We start from the raw sequence: 17,639 nt of genomic DNA on the forward strand, positions 1-17,639 counted from the left end.
AAAATTATATTTGTAAAAAATTCAATAATTGATTTATAGATAAAATAGATAATTAGTAGGCAGATATAAATTTAAAAACCGTTGAGACATGTAATTAATTTTAAAAAGAATATATGAATGAGGTTACCAAAGGAAATTGGTAGTGAATTAGAATAAAATTTATCCTTTTTTGTGTTCGATAATTTCGAGGGAAATTTACCACTCAATAGGCGAATGTAAAATATGAATATTCCTTTGTGCTAAATGCTAATAAAATATCCTCTCATTTTATTCCTTCATAATGAAATAAAATCAATTTTAAATGAAGCAGAAAACAATATACAAATATTACAAAATGGAAGTGAAAGGCTAAAATGGTTTTTAAAATTAACAAAAAATTAAATAAATATAACGAAAACATCACCCTAACCCCAAGTAAAGAGTCCAATTGCTATTTTAAATTGGAAAGATGATGGACAAAAGAGTCATTTACTAATTAAAAAAGGATAATTATTGTCGAGAAATTACGAGAATAAAAATAAAAATTGTTGGTCTTAATCTTTGTTTTACGGCCTACTCTATTTTTCACATCTTTTTTGTTTTTGTTTGTGTCTCATTCGAAAGTATTTTTGCAGTCTTTTACACTTAAAAGCTCTAATCACCTACTGCAATTTACCATTTCTTCTTCTTCTTCTCCCCTTTCATTTCTGGGGTCTTTTTGATTGATGGATAGCTGGATTCTGATCAATCTCACGTAAATAAAAAAAGAAAAAGAAAAAAGAATTATATTTATCCAAAACGCAATAACCCAAATCTTTACAACCTCGTATATTTGTTGATTGATTTTGGTTTTGGGGAGAGGATGGCATCTTCATCAATGGTGAGTCCGCTATGCACTTGGTTGGTGGCTGCTTGCATGTCTGTCACATGCGGGAAAGACCAGTCACAGTCATCATTTCTCCGTTCATCAGCCTTTGCTTCTTCTTCTAAGAGACACGGTCGTTGGGCTCGCACTAGAAGGAGAGCTCTTCTTTCTCAATGCAGCGGCAGAGGCAATGGCTCAGCCAAAAACCAAGACGGGAGCATGATTTCAGCATTTTATGGATTCGGCATTCAAGGCTTGATGGCTTCCTGGTTAACTTTTGAGCCCTGTAAGGACTACTATTCCTCCAAAAATTGTAGCCTTTGTGGTCAAAATAGAAGCTTTTCTTATTTCTTTGGATCCAAAATCCTTCCCAATCGCAAGCAAAGAGGACTCAATGGAGGACCTACCTGTTCTGGTAATTTTCAGCCTTCTCTTTTATACAATCTGAAAGGGCATGTTGGTCTTTGCTTGACTCTTGAAATCTGGCTTCTTTTATTCTCATTTTTATTTGTTTTATTTCTCACAAAAGGTTTAGCCTTGTTTACACATTAACTTTATTTTCTTTTCTTTTCTGTTTTTTTTTGTTCGAAATTTGACTCTTTGTATTTCTTTTTTGTTTTTTGTTTTTTTTTTTGCGTTGCACATGTTCCTTCTCTTTATTTGCTTTTGATTCAAGAAATTTTAGAAATGAAAAAACATTTTGAATATAAAAATATAGTAAGATATATATATAATTTTTAAAAAAATTTTGGGATCTTAAACATAATAAGTAGAATTTAGAGTTGGTTTGAAAATTGAGAGAATTTAAGTAAAAATCTATTTAAAAACCGGATTAGATTTCGAGTAAAACTTTTTTGGTCAGTCCCAAATAAGCAAAAAAAAACAAAATATTTTTTTTATTGTTTTGCTACTATTTTCTTATTATATTTTTACTATTTTGTTATCCTTTTATTATTAAGTTACTACTTTTTTGTTATTATTTTATTATTATGTTACTATTATTTTTTTTATTTGAATATTGTATAATAGATATTTATTTGTTAAGTTATACTAATTTTAATATTATTTAAATATAAATATCTTTTTAATATGATTTGAATATTTTATATATATATTTAAAAATAATATAAAAAATTAATTTGGGTGGACTGGACATGAATTTTAATATTTTTATTTGGTTCGAGCTTGAGCGAAATTTTAGGCTAATTTTTGAGCTGCGCCTAAAATTTTGACAATATTTGATCTGAACCCGGCTCAGCCCATGGACAAATTTAGGTGAGATACACCGGTTTTTTATTGTTATTATGATTATGTTGTTACTAATTAGTTAAAAGCTAGAAATGAAGTTGAATTTATGTTATTGTTAGTTCTATGGTGAGGATTAATAATTTGTTTGTCGGATGATAAATGTGCAGTTTCTTATTTAGATTCTGTAGACTATTTTAAATATAAATGGTAAAGAAAAAAACGCCATCATATTAATATTAATTAACTATTATTTAAGAAATATTAATTATTTTATTAAAAAATGGTTTTTAAGCAATTTTTTAATTAAGTTGACATCAATTTGGTCAAACATATTACATATAGTATAAATAAAAAATTTATTCAACAATTGATTTTATACTTTCAAATAAATAATTCATTTTATTGGTAGTATTTATAAATAAATTCTATTTAGACTTAGGTTCAATATTTAGATTTTTTGTTTTTATTTTTATTTAAATATTTAATATAAAAAAGTCATCATATTAATATTAATTATTTTATTTAAAAATTTTTTTTAAAAAATTATAAGTTTATGTGGAATTCACTCATGAATAGATATCATGCTGGACACTTCTCATGCACATAATTTCATAAACTTACCAGTCAAATTACATACTATTTGCAAGTTAATTTATTTGAAAACTTGGGAGAAGCCATGGCTGTAGCTCCGCAACCCACAAGGGAAATCACGACAAAAAAAAAACTGTGAAGGCTTAATCAAGGATTCAAGCAATTACAGTTTTAAAGGAAACTTTTAGTATTTCTGATTCATTGAGTACATGAAGGATGAATTACAAGGTTGAGACAGAAAGGAAGGATTAAGAAGGGAATAGAAAACTCAGTACAGCTCAGGGAAGAAGAGAGGTAGCAGCTATTGCTAAAAAGTGATATCATGCCTCACCTGGTAATACCTACCCTTATTTATACAACAATACCCAATGTCATTCATCTGAATGGTACCTAAATTGTGGCTAGCCCACCAAGTATCCACGAAGGACCACAGGTGTCCTTTTCTCCCGTTGGGGTCTGTTACTTCCTAACGGTTTGCCAGGTGGATCTTCATTGCTGCTTGTGCTTGGCATAGGGGCAGGGTTAAGGTCCATTACATTACTCCCTTCTGCAAGATGAACCTTGTCCGCAAGGTTCGAAGGATTTGGGTCGATGAGGGGTAGAAGAATACTTTGGCTCTCGGGGTTGCCGATGCATTTCTTCAGAACTGAAACATGAAAGACTGGGTGTATGCGAGAAGATGGCGGTAAATCAAGCTTATAAGCCACAGTGCCAATGCGTTTTAGGACTTTAAAAGGACCAAAGTAACGTTGGCTGAGTTTCTGATTTCTGTGCAGGCGAAGGGAAAGCTGTCGATAGGGCTGAAGTTTAACGAAAAGCCAATCGCCAACAGCATAAGAGATGTCTCGACGATGTTTATCAGCTTGGTTTTTTTGACGATTCTGGGCTGTAAGTAGATTGTGTTTAAGCTGTCGGAGTATAATGTCACGATTGGGCAGGTCATGGTCGAGGGCTGAAAGTTTAGCCGTGCCTGGAATATATCGAATAATTGTTGGTGGGTCGCGGCCATATAAAGCTTTAAATGGGGACATTCTGGCTGAGGTATGATGCGAAGTGTTGTACCAATATTCGGCCCATGGTAGAAATTTAACCCAAGAGTTAGGAATGTCAGCAACAAAGCACCTGAGATACATTTCCAAAACTTTGTTGACAGCCTCAGTTTGTCCATCTGTCTCTGGATGATAAGCAGAGCTCAATGCTCGTGTAGTGCCCTGTAATTTAGTGAGTTCATCCCAAAAGACACTCAGGAATAAAGGATCCCGATCACTAATTATTTTTGTGGGAATTCCATGTAATTAAACCACCCCATTCAAAAACACCTCAGCTAATTTTGTACTAGTAAAGGTACTGGGCAAAGGCACAAAGTGAGCATATTTGGATAATCGATCCACAACGACAAATATGATCGTTTTACCAAAAGATGGGGGAAGACCGGTGATGAAATCCATAGTGAGTTCCTCGAAAACTTGTGTTTGCAAAGGTAAGGATTGAAGTAAACCGGTGGGGGCCAATTGAGAGGCTTTCATTGTTTGACAAACAACACATTCGCGAACAAATTGTTGTATATCTTTGTGCATGGAGGGCCAGTAAAAATTTGCTGCTAGTCGATAGAGGGTGCGTGATATTCCAGCATGTCCACCGACGACTGAGCAGTGGAATTCTTCGAGTAGAACTTTACGCAAGGTGGCGTCCGTGGGCACTACCAATCTGTTTTTAAAGAGTAATAATCTGTCATTCACCGAATAGTCTTGAAATTCAGAGTTACAAGCAGCCAGCTGAGCGTGGATGTGTAATAGATCGGGGTGAGAGCTATTTAATTTCCGAAATTCTGCAAGTTGAGTAAATTCTTGAACTGACAAGGTAAGAAGACAGCCTATCGGGTAGCAAGATAAGGTGTCAGCCACTGTATTTAACTTCTCTGGTCTGTATAATACTTCGAAGTCGAACCCAATCAATTTATAGAGCCAATGTTGCTGTTCTGGTGTTTGTATTGTTTGTGCGGTGAGATTTTTCAAGGCTTTTTGGTCCGTGATGATGGAAAATCGTCTCCCCAACAAGTATTGTCTCCATTTGCCCACTGCTTGGGTAATAGCAAACATCTCGCGATGGTATGCTGGTGCGCCTTGCATTCGGGTGGATAACTTTTGGCTATAGTAGCAATGGGTTTTTCTCGTTGAACCAATACGGCGCCGATTCCCGTTCCGGATGCATCGGTTTCGATTGTAAATGGGGCTGAAAAGTCTGGAAGGGCCAAGAGAGGTGCACTGCTTAAGGCTTCTTTCAACTGGATGAATGCCGATTGTGCCGCGGGTGTCCAATTAAAATTGTCGATTTTGAGAAGGTCAGAAAGTGGTGCTGCGATCTTTGCAAAGCCTTTAATAAAATGTCTGTAGTATCCCGCCAGGCCTAAGAATCCACGGACACCCTTAACAGTAACTGGAATTGGCCAATCACGAATTGCTGTAATTTTTGAAGGATCAACTTGAAGTCCGTTGCCATTGACGATATGTCCTAAGTACTCGATTTGAGACTGTCCGAAAATACACTTGCTTTCTTTTGCGACTAAGTGGTGAGCTCGCAAGGTTTCAAATACGATGCGCAAATGGTTCAAGTGATCATCCTGTGTTTTACTGTAAACCAAGATGTCATCAAAAAAAATGAGGACAAATTGACGGAGAAAAAGTTTAAAGATACCGTTCATCGTGGCTTGGAAGGTAGAGGGGGCGTTTGTAAGGCCGAACGGCATGACGAGGAATTCGTAGTGGCCCTCATGAGTGCGGAAAGCTGCCTTTGGAATGTCCTCTGGTTGAATAAAAATTTGATGGAACCCGGCAAGCAAGTCTAACTTTGAAAAGATTGTAGCCCCGAATAGTTCGTCGAAGAGCTCATCCGCCGTCGGAATTGGAAATCGATCACGGATTTTTACTGCATTTAAGGCTCGATAATCGACACAGAATCTCCAAGTGCCGTCCTTCTTCTTAACGAGCAACACTGGTGAGGAAAATGGGCTGGTACTCGGTCGAATGATTCCTTCCTGCAACATTGCTGATACTTGTCGCTCAATTTCTTGTTTTTGGAAATGGGGATATCGGTAGGGGCGTACATTGATCGGGGCGGAGTTAGGTTTAAGGTGTATAGAGTGGTCCGTCGGACGTGTTGAGGGTAGGCCGGATGTTCGAGTGAAGACGTCTCGGAACTGGTTAAGTAATGGGGTAAAAGCTGTAGGTGTGTTAGGTGTGGTATAGGACGGATCAAATGATATCTGTAGGCTATAGAAAGCTGCAACAGCTCCCACTTCATGGGTACGCCTCAATGAGTTTAGCTGAATCTGCTTAGGACCCGAGCCATGTAGTCCTTGCCAAGTAACTTTCAACGATCCAGTACCGAATTGAAAGGTTGAAGAAGCATAGTCGGTTATGACAGGGCCAAGAGTTGCCAGCCAAGCCACTCCTAAGACTACATCCGAGCCATGAAGAGGTAAGACATAAAAATCAGCAATAATATCAGTACCCTGTATATGTAAGTTCACATTTTTTACTCGCCCTTCACTGTGGATACTCTCCCCATTGCCAACTAATACTGGAAAAGACGCCGATAGATCAATATCAAGGCCTAAAAACTGAGCAACACGGCTTTGAATAAAATTGTGTGTGCTTCCCCCATCCAAAAGTATCTGAACCGAATGTCCTTGTATCGTACCCATGAATCGCAAGGTCGCTGGAGAAAGGCAACCAGACATAGCATTGTAAGAAATCATTGTAGTGGCTGTCGAATCTGTGAGGGTGGAATTAATTGTTGGGGTTTCAATAGGTGTGTCGGTGGAGTTTGGACGATCGGTTGGAGGCTCAAGGGGTTGTGGTGATTGTTTGTCGTCGTCACTAGGGTAGGTGTCATCTAAGAGGAATAATTGGGGTTTATTGCATTTATGCCCTCTCACATATTTTTCATCACAATAGAAGCACAAATTTAATTCTCTCCTACGCTGTGCCTCGGCCTGTGTTAATCGACGGGCAGCTGGAGGAATTGGCAATTTAGATTGGTCTGGAGTATGCTTAAGTGGGATTGATGGGTTTGGTAGCAGCCCAGGAGTGAAAGACTTGGGGTAAGGGATTTGTTTTAATAAGAGTTTTTGGGTTTCGGATAGTTTAGCCTCTTGTAGGCGGGCCAAACTAATGGCATGGTTGAGTGTAGTGGGTCGAAAAGATAAAACCTCATTTTTTATGTCGGCTCGTAGTCTAGATATAAAACAATCCACAAAAAAGGAAGGGGGCAAATCGGTCGTTAGATTGGAAAGAGATTCAAATCGGCTTTGGTACTCCTCGACTGTGGTTGTTTGTTGAAGTTTTGACAGCAAACCTTGGGGTTCTTCGAGAGTCGTAAATTTGAAATGGTCAAGCATTGCACGCGTGAAATGGTCCCAACACGAGAGCTGCTTGTTAGTTTTCATCCATCTATACCATCGCCTAGCTTTGCCTTCAAAATGAAAAGCTGCCATTGTTATCCGAACAGTATCATCTGTATCGTAAAAACCAAAGGATTCGTTGGCATTGAAAATCCACGATTCGGGGTCGGAACCGTCAAATTTCGAGAGCTCAACACAGGCTGGTTTGGATTTAAATGGGAAATCATCGCGGTTATAATCGTCATCATTGACTGGGCGCCGGCGATTACCCGTAGCGGAAGATTCGGTGGTGAACCCATCGGGTTTTGCGTGGCGCTCAGGGAAGGGTTGTTTTTCAGTAAGGATTTGATTTAGGTTTTGTAGCTGTCGGTTGATATCTTCCATGGTGTTTTGTTGGGTAGTAACGATGGATTGAAGAGAGCTCAAGGCGGTGGATTGGTTGTTGAGGACTGTGGCTTGGGCGGAAAGGTCGTGTTGCAAGGAGGTTACAGTTGTGTCAAGGCGAGCCAAACGGGTGTTGTCTGCCATAGGGAGGAGGAGTAAGCTCAATGAAAGCACCAAAATGTGAAGGCTTAATCAAGGATTCAAGTAATTACAGTTTTAAAGGAAACTTTTAGTATTTCTGATTCATTGAGTACATGGAGGATGAATTACAAGGTTGAGACAGAAAGGAAGGATTAAGAAGGGAATAGAAAACTCAGTACAGCTGAGGGAAGAAGAGAGGTAGCAGCTATTGCTAAAAAGTGATATCATGCCTCACCTGGTAATACCTACCCTTATTTATACAACAATACCCAATGTCATTCATCCGAATGGTACCTAAATTGTGGCTAGCCCACCAAGTATCCACGAAGGACCACAGGTGTCCTTTTCTCCCGTTGGGGTCTGTTACTTCCTAACGGTTTGCCAGGTGGATCTTCATTGCTGCTTGTGCTTGGCATAGGGGCAGGGTTAAGGTCCATTACAGAAACCTCCTACGAACCAAAGACGAGTTGTTGTGACAGGGATGGGAGTGGTAACTCCACTTGGACATGACCTCGATGTCTTCTACAACAAGTTGCTAGAGGGTGCTAGTGGAATAAGTGAAATTGAGACTTTTGACTGTGCCCAGTTTCCAACCGTACGTTGCGTTTAGCATCTCTCAGTTGGTTTTGTTTGTACGTTCTTACTGCCCTCGTTTTCTCTGCAGAGAATTGCTGGAGAGATAAAATTTGTCTCGGCTGATGGTTGGGTTGCACCAAAACTCTCCAAGAGGATGGACAAATTCATGCTTTATATGCTTATTGCTGGGAAAAAAGCCCTGAAAGATGGTGGAGTAACTGAAGATGTAATGGATGAGTTAGATAAAGCGAAATGTGGAGTTTTAATTGGTTCAGCAATGGGTGGCATACAGGTAAGTTCTGCACTTTTGTTGTTCATATTCCTTTATTTTAAAGATGATGGAAGAGCAGATGAACCCTTCTATTTTTTTTTCGGTGAAATGAACCTTTCTATTTTTAAGCATTAAACTTGATGCAAGTAAAACATGAACACCACCTGCTGGGTTTTGTGGCTTTAAAATAACAGAACATGTAGACAATATTTACCTGCATATTGCATACTTTAACATGAGAGTGGTACAATTTTGTACTACTAGTTTAGCGTCTAAAGCCAGCCTTAATAATATAAAATCTTTTGGAATCGTAAGTGTCATACCGTATATAACACCTTGCATGAGGGCAAACAACTTCAAGAAACAAATTGTTTTTGCAATTACTTTCCTTTTTAGGTCCATTTATTCATTTAGGTTGTTTGTGGAAAGACAAGGTTTTCAATGATGCAATTGAAGCATTGAGGATCTCATACAAGAAGATGAATCATTTTTGTGTACCATTTGCAACTACAAATATGGGTTCTGCAATGCTTGCAATGGATTTGGTGAGGTTAAATCTTGCTTCTGCTATGTTAAGATAGAGGTTGATGGATGTTGGAATTTGAACTTTGAGCTTTAATATGGTTTCTTCTTCAGGGTTGGATGGGTCCCAACTATTCAATCTCCACTGCATGTGCAACAAGCAACTTTTGCATATTAAATGCAGCAAACCATATCATTAGCGGTGAAGCTGTAAGTTGAGGAAAAAGGAAATAGGAAATCCAACCTATTGTGGTTTGTTTTTATTACGCTGTATCTAAGGTATTTGAAACAAAATCGCAGGATATGATGCTTTGTGGTGGCTCCGATGCTGCAATTATACCGATTGGTCTCTCTCTCATTTTTGTATTTGACATAATTTATTATCTTTTTAGTTGGTACAAGCAAGATATTCTCTATTTCGTGATTTTTTTTATTCAGGATTGGGAGGATTTGTGGCATGCAGAACACTCTCTCAGAGGAACAACGACCCTACCAAAGCTTCACGCCCTTGGGATATTGTAATATTTCAGTAACTCTTGAGCTCCTAGAATTTCATTTTTTTTCTTTTGTTGTTGGTTTTACCAAGTTCTTCAACAAATGAAGTAAAATTGAGAATGAGTTAATGAAGCAACCTGGTGGAAAGTAATGATAATTAATTTTATCATTTCAATCAGTAAGTGACCTGATTATTTTTTCTGCCTCTGTTGTTTGGTTGTCTTGTAAACTTTTAGATCACAACTCAATTGAGTTAGTTATGCATCTGTTCCTGGTACTTTGATAAAGTGACTATTCCTTAAGTACTTTCTAATCCTAAGTGGTTTATGTAAAAATAGAATATCAATAATGATAATATATAACAAAGAAAAGAGAAATAAAAATAAAAAACACACAGATTTTTACGTGGAAACTTTTTCGGAAAAAAATTACGGGCAAAAAAGAAGAAAATTCACTATGTCGAATTCGAATAAATATAAGAGGAGTAGACTATGTCTATTTATAGGCTTGTAAAATTATATTCTAATAAGAGTGTAGTAAGATTGAAACACCTTATTCTAATAAATATAAAATAGATGGAGTTTAAAAAGGTTTAAAAAACCTTATTCTAAAATAAAATAAAAGAAGTGTAGTTTTATATGAATTTTACTTTTTTTTACCACTGTATTTTATTTAAATAAGGATTCGGGTTACTCAATTCTAATAATCTTCACCCTGACACGAATTCTCAATAAATAAGTTCTTCATCACAACTCTTAACGAACAAGTTCTTCACCTTTTCCATAAAACCCCTTAAGGGTTTAACTTCAACAATAAACATCAAGTCTAAGCAATGCTGAAACTTGGTTATAGGAAATGACTTAGTCATCATATCTGTAGGATTTTCATAAGTACTAATTTTGTTCACAACAATATCACCACGAGCAATAATATCACGAACAAAATGATACCAAACATCAATGTGTTTTATTCTCTCATGAAACATTTGATTTTTTGTAAGGAAGATGACACTCTGAATGTTACAAAACACTATACTGATTTGAAGGTCTTCATTGAGTTTACTAAAGAGCCCCTTCAACCAAAAGGCTTCTTTACAAGCCTCAGTAATCGCCATGTACTCAGCTTTCGTGGTAGACAAAATGATTGTAGTTTGAAAAGTGGCTTTCTAACTTATTGCACAATTTTCGATTATAAAGAAGTAACCTGTGAGAGATATTCTATCAAGATCTCCAGCAAACTCAGCATTAACATACCCAATGGCTTCATCTCTAGTTCTTCTAAACTGTAAGCAAACATCAGTAGTACCTCATAAATATCTTAAAATCCACTAAATTACTTTCCAATGTTCTTTATCGGGATTTTTCATGTACCTGCTAACTGCACTAACTGCATATGATAAATTTGAACGTGAACAAACCATAGCATACACGAGAGATCCCATTGTACTAGAGTATGAAACATGTGACATGTATTCAATCTCATTATTTGATTGTGGAGACAAAACTGATGAAAGTCTGAAATGGGCTACTAAAGGAGTACTAACAGGCTTAGCACTCTGCATATTGAACCTGCAAAGAATTTTCTCAATGTACCCCTTCTGACTTAGGTATAATTTACTTGATTTTCTATCTTTGAGAATCTCCATACTAAGTATCTTCTTTGCTGGTCCCAAATCTTTCATTTTAAATTTTTCACTTAGTTAGGCTTTGACCTTTCTTATTTTTCATTTATCTTTTGCTGCTATCAACATGTCATCAATATAAAAGAGTAGATGCACAAAAGAACCATCATTGTTTTTCTTAAAGTAAACATAACTGTCAAAGCTACTTCTTTTGAAATTATGAGAAGTTATAAAGGAATCAAATCTCTTGTACCACTATCTTGGTAACTGTTTCAAACCATAAAAGAGACTTTTTAGCAAGCAAACATGGTCATCTTTTTCTGAGACTGTAAAACCCTCTAGTTGTTGCATGTAAATATCTTCCCCAAGTTCTCCATGCAAAAATGCAATTTTTACATCTAATTGCTTAAGCTCCAAATCATGCATGTCCACAATACCAAGTAAAGCTCAAATTGAACTATGCTTCACAACTGGGGAGAACACATCTGTGAAGTCCACTCTTGTAATTTGACTATAACCCTTTACAACAAACTTTGCTTTATATCTAGGTTTTTCAACTCTTGGAGTTTTTTCTTTCTTTTTAAACATCTATTTACAACAAACAGCCTTTTTACCTTTAGGAAGTTTCACAAGATCCCATGTTCTGTTTTTGTGGAGTGATTCCATCTCCTCTTGCATAGCAAACATCCACTTTTCTGAGTCTTCACAACTAACCGCCTTAGAATAATTAGATGGCTCTTGGTTTGCATCTATATCTTTATCTACATTTAAAACATAAGCAACTAGATTAGCCTCAATATACTTCATTGGAGGTTTAATTTCCCTTCTAGTTCTGTTTTTGGCGATAGAGTGTTGTGGTAAAGAAGCAACTTTATTTTAAATTTTTGTATTGACTTAAGGAGTCGACTCTATTGTAGATTCTAGATTAATCTGATGCTCCACTTGCTTTTAATTTTCTTTATTGGTAGAGTCTTTAAGAGATAAGTTAGGTAGTGTAGTAGTTTCATCAAAAACATCTCTGTTAATCATAACTTTTCTATTTTCAGGACCCCATAACTTATACCCTTTTACACGAATTTTATAACCAAGAAAAATGCATTTAATGGATATTGGTTCCAAGTTTCCATTATCAATATGAGCATACGCAGGAAACTCAAAGATCTTTAAATCAGAATAGTTAGTAAGATTACCAGACCATACCTCTTGTGAAGTCTTTTTTTCAATGGCAATGGATGGAGATCAGTTGATCAAACAAATGCAGTAGAGGCTGTCTAGGCCCAAAATGACTTTGGTAAGTTGGAATTTGACAACATACATCAAATTTTCTCCATGATCGTTCTGTTCATTCATTCTACAACATCATTTTGCTGTAGAGTATGACGAACTGTCAAGTTCTCACAATCTAAGCCATTTTTTGTGCGGAAGTATTTTATTTATTTTCTCGTCTATTTTTCAATTATAGTTTTCCAAGACTTAAATGCAGAAAACACATCACTTTTCTGCTTCAAGAAGAACGCCTAAACTTTTCAGGAAAAATCATCAATAAAAGTTAGCAAATAATTAGCTCCACCTCTCGAAGGCACTCTAGATGGCCCCTACAGATCAGAACGAATATACTTTAACGTTCCCTTCGTATTATGGATTCTTCTAGTTAATCGAACTTCTTTTTCTTTCCAAAAACGCATTACTCACAGAACTTTAATTTACAAATTCCTTACCCATCAAGAAGTCCTCGTTTGCTCAATTCTGTCATGTCATTCTCATTCATATGCCCTAGGCGCATATGCCAAAGTTTAGTAATATCATCATCTGACAAGGAAGAGGAAGCGATAGCTATATCATCAGTAACAGTAGAACCCTGCAGAACATATAACTTGATAGTCTTTCTTTACCCTTTCATCACAACGAGGGAATCTTTGGGAATCTTCAAAACTCCACTTTCAGCTGTGTATTTGTACCTTTTTAAATCAAGAGTACTCAACGAAATTAAATTTCTCTTCAATTCTGGAACATATCATACGTCACTCAGTGTTCTGATAACTTCATCTAACATCTTAACTTTAATTGTTTCAGCATCTTTGGTTTTACACGAAGCATTATTTCCCGTCAAAACAACACCTTCAGAAATTATTTCGTAAGTTATAAACAATCCCGATTGGGACTTATGTGGAAGGTGCAGCCCGAATCAAGGATTCACTTCTCACTCACTTTAGAATCGTTGACAGAAGCGACTAGAAGCTCACTATCGCTGTAGTTTTTTACAACATCAGCTTCACTAGAATTTTCTGGCTGTTTTTCCTTTTCATTTGCTGCCTCCCTTTTGATCTTGTTCTATAGCTTATAACACTCAGATTTAATGTGCCATTTCTTTTTGAAGAAGTTACCAATTTTACCTCTGTTTGAAGACTTCGATCTACCTTTAGATTTACCGCGAGGATTCCGTTCATATGTCCTTCCACGATTATCATCAGCATTTCGATCTTATCTCCCACGAACAATGAGACCCTCTCCTTGAGAGTCAGTTTTAACCACAAGATGCTTCATATTATCATACGAGGTCAAAGAATCATAAACCTTATCAACTGTGAGAGACTCGCGGCTATATAAAATCATGTCTCTAAAGGTTGAATAAGACAAGGGCAACGAACAAAGTAGAATCAACCCTAGACTTTCTTTATCATACTAAACCTCCATGGCTTCCAAGGTTAAGAGAATTTCTTTAAACACTATTAAGTGTTCGTGCACAGACGCACCTTCCTCCAAACGATGAGCATAAATATGTTACTTCATATGCAGCTTGCTAGTTAAAGTTTTCGACATACATATTTATTCTAGCCTCTTTCATAATCTAGCGGTGATCTTCTCCTTTATCACATCCTGTAAAATTTCGTTAGAAAAATACAAATGTAACTGTGTTAATGCTTATCGATCCTTGCACTTCTTCTGTTTCTCTATCAATGTCGAAGCCATCTTATCTACCCCTAGTAGGGCTTCCTCTAAGTCTATCTGTGTAAGAACTATCTGCATCTTTATCTGCCACAACGCGAATCTGATGTTGCGATCCAACAGTAAATTTTCATACTTCAAAGACGCCATTGCCGTGATTGAGATAAACAACTCGGAAGATCTGATACCAATTTGTAAAAATAGAATGTCAATAATGACAATATATCGCAAAAAAAAAGAGAAATAAAAAAAAGAACACACAAATTTTTACGTGAAAACTTTGGAAATAAATCACGGGCAGAGGAGAAGAAAATTCACTATGTCGAATTCAAATGAATACAAGATGAGTAGACTATGTCTATTTATAGGCTTGTAAATCATATTCTAATAAGAGTGCAGTAAGATTGAAACACTTTATTCTAATCAATATCAAATAGATGGAGTTTAATAAGGTTTAAAAAACCTTATTCTGAAATAAAATAAAAGAAATGTAGTTCTGGATTTTATTTTTATTTTATTTTATCACTGTATTTTATTTAAATAGAGATTCGGGTCACTCAATTCTAGTAGTTTAAATGCACATAATTTCCTAGTCTACTTCATGGTACTTTGACAAAGTAGCTATTCCTCAAGTACTTTTAATCTTAGATGGTTTAGATGCGCATATTTTCTCAATTTGCTTCACGAGTGTTATTTACCTGGATAATTGTTCCAACTTTTTCACAGAATCGTGATGGATTTGTCATGGGGGAAGGTGCTGGGGTTCTACTATTAGAAGAATTGGAGCATGCTAAGGTAAAGTTTCTTCAACCCTACATTCCTTGTTCTTAGCCATATGCACTTAGTAGTTTATGGTGAAGTTGCTAAGTATGCATATTAGTTTCCTTGTTAAAAGGGAAAATTATTGAGTTTAGGTTTCTGGTTTTGTAGAGGAGAGGTGCAACCATCTATGCAGAATTTTTGGGTGGAAACTTCAATAGTGATGCTTATCACCTGACTGAACCACATCCTGATGGTAATGAGCCACGCCTTTACTATTGCAATTCTTTCTTCTTTAACCCCCAAATTGTCTCTATGTAGCATTTCATTTTAGAGCTTTTGTTTTCGTAGGAGTCTTTTATAGCATTTCTATTAGAATAATTCTGTATAAGAAACTATAGAGTTAAAAGAAACAATAGGTCAACTTCTTGAGCTATAGTTCTCAAATTCATTACAAGATCAACAAATATTCACATAGTTGCTTTAGCTATTTGTGGTGTCGAGATAAGGCCACAACTTGTAGTCTATGTGAGGGGTCACTAGTTGGCTAGATTTTTTAACACATAGGCATGTCTTTCTTTAGTGCTACATATGCACCTTGAAACTTTTTTTTCCTCATAATTTGTTGCTTGTAATTTGGTGCTTTTTCAGCCAGATAATGATTTCATTGGTAAAAGGCCTTTTCAGTGTATAGTAGGTCTTGATGTTAGAGATGCTATTAGGGTTTTAAATTGTTTTTTCCTCACTTGTTAAGCAGAATATATATATCTTGAGATTACAACCTACACTTCTTCCTTTGAATATTTCCAGTCATGACGGGGCCCTCAAATATGGAATGAGTTTTTTTTTTCATGTTTCTTCTGAAGTAGCACATGTTACTAAATGAACTATTAAACTAACATATATATGTATATATTGTGAAATCTTAAAAAAAGGAGTTGGTGCCATTCTCTGCATAGAAAAGGCGTTGGCTCAGTCTGGTGTAGCTAGAGAAGATGTAAATTACATTAATGCTCATGCATCATCTACAGCAATTGGAGACATTAAAGAATTCCAGGCTCTCCTACATTGCTTTGGCAAGAATCCCGAGGTAATTTTGCATATATTTCTCCGATATTTGAACCTACATACAATCTGCTTTTCATATTTATTCATTGTGATTAGTGATAAGATATCTATTATTTCTAGTTAAGGGTGAACTCTACAAAGTCAATGATTGGTCACCCATTGGGAGCTGCTGGTGCTGTGGAAGCTGTTGTAGCAATTCAAGTATGCAATTTAGAGCTTTGATTATGCTTTTATAGTGACGTTAGAAAACAGACTTCATGGACATAATGTCTTGTGTTGTTTTTGTTTTTTGGTGAACCGTTCTACAAAAATGCATGTATATTTGGATATAGTTACAAGTACAGATAAAATACTTTCATTTGCAATCACCATGTTTCTTATCTTTCTCTTTTCCTTTCTTGGGACCTGAGCATGGACATGATAATGTTTATTTTTTATAGGCAATACAGACTGGTTGGATCCATCCAAACATCAATCTGGAAAACCCTGATGAAGGAGTGGTATGTTGTTGTTGCACCTTCTTTCTTTTCTTTTTTTTATTATTGATTTTATATAATGGTTGTGCTTTGCAACAACTATCGTTTCATGACATGTTAATTTTTTAAGTAATTTTATTTTCTTGATTTTTGATTCATTTGCTTTAATCCTTCGTTTGTTAACCTTTTTACATAGAGCTCCTTCTTTTGGTTTTCCCTTCATTTTCCATTGCCTACCTTATGTTGCCTAAACATCTAATTCAGGATGCAAATGTGCTTGTGGGACCAAAGAAAGAAATATTGAATGTAAAGGCAGCATTATCAAACTCTTTCGGGTTTGGCGGCCACAACTCCTCCATCATTTTCGTGCCATACAAATAAAATAGTTCAACCATTTCTCTTCTAGTTTTTTTCTCTGATCTGGTTGAAGGTATGTAAACCTCTTTAAGGAAATTATAGACTATAAATGTATATAGTATCGGTTCAGTTGCCCATCAGCAATTTGGTAACTGTTAAAGCTATCAACTACCATACAAGGTAGCCAGGAAATATAATCTATAGACAAACATCCACCTTCGAGAGGGTTACTATACAAAGTATGGATGGGCATATAGTCGAATCTTTAGAAAAGTTGTAAGGAGTAAAAAGAGACGGGCTCACCATGGTGTATGCAGTTGTTTCTGAAGTTTCTCTTAATATTTAGCTACAATTGAGCTTTTAGTCATGTTTTTAGTTGACATAGGCCATTGAATCAATAGATGTGGCAAATATAGTTACCGGTCTCGTAATATTCTTTATCATCTATAGCAACAATGGCTAATTTTGAGCTGGCAGCATTGCCGGTCACACTTTGTAGATTAGTGGTTTTATGACTTTACGGTAATGAAAGCTTGTTTTGGTCTCTTTTGTTTCCCTACCATTTGAGAAGAAAACCATATTTAATTTAGAACAAGCATCAATGACTGATCTTTGATAGCCTTATCCTTCCTCTTCACACCCACCACAAGCTTTCTTAAGCTCTGGTTAGCATTGCTGTTTGCATAATTTAGAGGTCAAAAACTACTAAATGGATAAAAACATTTTGGTTAAAATCATGGTTTAGCAAATCAAATAAAAAATTGTGTTTTCCTTTTGGTACATAGCAAATCAACATATAAGTAAAATGAACAGAAAATCGTTAACTTTCTATGTTGCCTCCTCATGCTCAGTCGAGATTATTGTCTTGGATGAGTTTAATCTGGGCCATTGATTGGACATCTTTGATTGCAGAGAAGAATTTTCATCCTACTCTTGAT

At 36.1% G+C, this 17,639-nt stretch overlaps 1 protein-coding gene across 1 annotated transcript; it reads left to right on the forward strand.

Moving 5' to 3' along the window:
• The first annotated feature begins 558 nt into the window (after positions 1-558).
• On the forward strand, positions 559-17,245 carry LOC107962188 (3-oxoacyl-[acyl-carrier-protein] synthase II, chloroplastic). The gene is made up of 14 exons (XM_041115506.1): positions 559-1,253; positions 2,740-2,811; positions 8,051-8,205; positions 8,275-8,478; positions 8,892-9,002; positions 9,094-9,189; positions 9,280-9,325; positions 9,418-9,497; positions 14,768-14,836; positions 14,972-15,056; positions 15,736-15,890; positions 15,989-16,069; positions 16,309-16,368; positions 16,609-17,245. The coding sequence occupies exons 1-14, from the start codon at positions 842-844 to the stop codon at positions 16,723-16,725; spliced, it is 1,743 nt and encodes a 580-aa protein (XP_040971440.1). The 5' UTR covers positions 559-841; the 3' UTR covers positions 16,726-17,245.
• The last annotated feature ends 394 nt before the right edge of the window (positions 17,246-17,639 follow it).

The sequence above is a fragment of the Gossypium hirsutum genome, chromosome A06 (genome assembly GCF_007990345.1).
Source record: "Gossypium hirsutum isolate 1008001.06 chromosome A06, Gossypium_hirsutum_v2.1, whole genome shotgun sequence".
Classification (NCBI taxonomy): domain Eukaryota; kingdom Viridiplantae; phylum Streptophyta; class Magnoliopsida; order Malvales; family Malvaceae; genus Gossypium; species Gossypium hirsutum.

Coding starts and splice junctions, on each gene's coding strand:
- LOC107962188 (XM_041115506.1), top strand. CDS start 842: ATGGCATCTTCATCAATGGTGAGTCCGCTATGCACTTGGTTGGTGGCT. Junction 2,812..8,050: donor AAGGGAAATCACGACAAAAA/AAAAACTGTGAA, acceptor AAGGTCCATTAC/AGAAACCTCCTACGAACCAA. Junction 9,003..9,093: donor CAATGCTTGCAATGGATTTG/GTGAGGTTAAAT, acceptor TTTCTTCTTCAG/GGTTGGATGGGTCCCAACTA.